General features: G+C 67.1%; 1 protein-coding gene across 1 annotated transcript in view; it reads left to right on the forward strand.

Annotated features, from left to right (window-relative positions):
* The first annotated feature begins 131 nt into the window (after positions 1-131).
* The window catches only part of TTYH2 (tweety family member 2), an 8,965-nt gene continuing 7,812 nt past the window's right edge, over positions 132-1,284 (forward strand). Inside the window, exon 1 of the mRNA XM_009283515.2 lies at positions 132-349. Coding sequence (XP_009281790.1) covers positions 132-349 — 218 coding nt within the window. The remainder of the gene's footprint in view (positions 350-1,284) is intronic.

A 1,284-nucleotide genomic window follows, 5' to 3' on the forward strand; every position in this document is an offset into this window, starting at 1 on the left:
CCATGACCTGCAGCTTGACGGCCCCGTGTGGGGATGGGGACGGGGACGCTTCCTCTTTCCCCGTGTGACCGTCCCGTGGGGCGCTGGACGTGGCCGCATCCTGCCCACCGCCAGGCGCTCTGCGGCACATGATGGCCACGGGCACGGGTGCTGACTGTCCCCTCTCTCCTTCCCAGTCGCTGCTTTTCCTGGGCTTGGTGGCCGCCGTCTGCCTCGGCCTCAACCTCCTCTTCCTCACCGTCTACCTGATCTGCCTGTGCTGCTGCAAGAGGGACCAGGAGCCCGAAACCAAGCGGCCCCACTCCTGCTGTGTCACCTGGATGGCTGTCACCGCCGGGCTCATCTGCTGGTGAGGACGGGGACGGGGACCCAGTGCTGTCCTCCCGTCACCGAGGGGGCTCTATGCTCTGGCCATGAGTCGCTTTCATTAGATCTGTGCGATTAAATATGGTCCATCCCTGCCTCCTTCCACGCAGCTGCTGGGGAATGGCCGCGGGCCAGCCCTGTCCCCGTCCCCACCACGGCCATGCCGCCTTCCTGGCTAATCCCGGGCGGGAGCGGGGCCGGGTCGCTAATCCCAGCCCAGAGCAGATGGCGGGCGGCAGCGTGACCCAGCTGGCAGGTCCCACACGCGCCCGGCCTTAATTGTGACCGGAGCAATTAGGCGAGGGGATGCTGCTTCGCCCGGCAGCGCTCTGATGGCTTTCCAAGCCCGTCTCATTTTTTGGCAGCCCGTGGCTGGGAGGACACCCTGCCAGCCGGCCCGTGTGCCCCCCGGCAGGCCTGGCCTAGGAGGGGACGGGATGGGACACAGGACCCTTTCGCTGCCCAGCCACAACCCGCTCGCCAGACAAAGGGGCTGGTTTTGCCTGGGCGGAGCGAGATGGCTGCCTGCGAGCGTTGTACGGAGCAGGGAAATGGCACTAATGAGCTTGGCGTGCTCCCCCCAGAACCCCCCTGAGTCCTCCCACTCCTCCAGCCTTGGGGCGCCCGCCGGCAGGCGGCAGGGGATCATTCTGCAGCTGCCCGGGGACTTTGAAACCCCCCCAACAGCCACGCCGAGCCTGTTTGCCGTTAAACGGCCTAACCATGGCGAATGGGCTGGTGTCTGTCGGTTTTATCGGCGTCTGCCGTGGGGAGGGAGGGAGGGAGCACCGCGTGCACCGGCCACGTGCGGGCATGTGCCTGGCCAGGGCAGGAGCACATCCCTCCTCGGAGCCGGCTCTGACCTCCAGCCCGGTTTTGCCCGCTGGCGCACCGGGGAGCACTGAAGCGGCAAGCGGC

This window comes from Aptenodytes forsteri, unplaced genomic scaffold (assembly GCF_000699145.1).
Source record: "Aptenodytes forsteri isolate BGI_AS27 unplaced genomic scaffold, ASM69914v1 Scaffold86, whole genome shotgun sequence".
NCBI lineage: Eukaryota > Metazoa > Chordata > Aves > Sphenisciformes > Spheniscidae > Aptenodytes > Aptenodytes forsteri.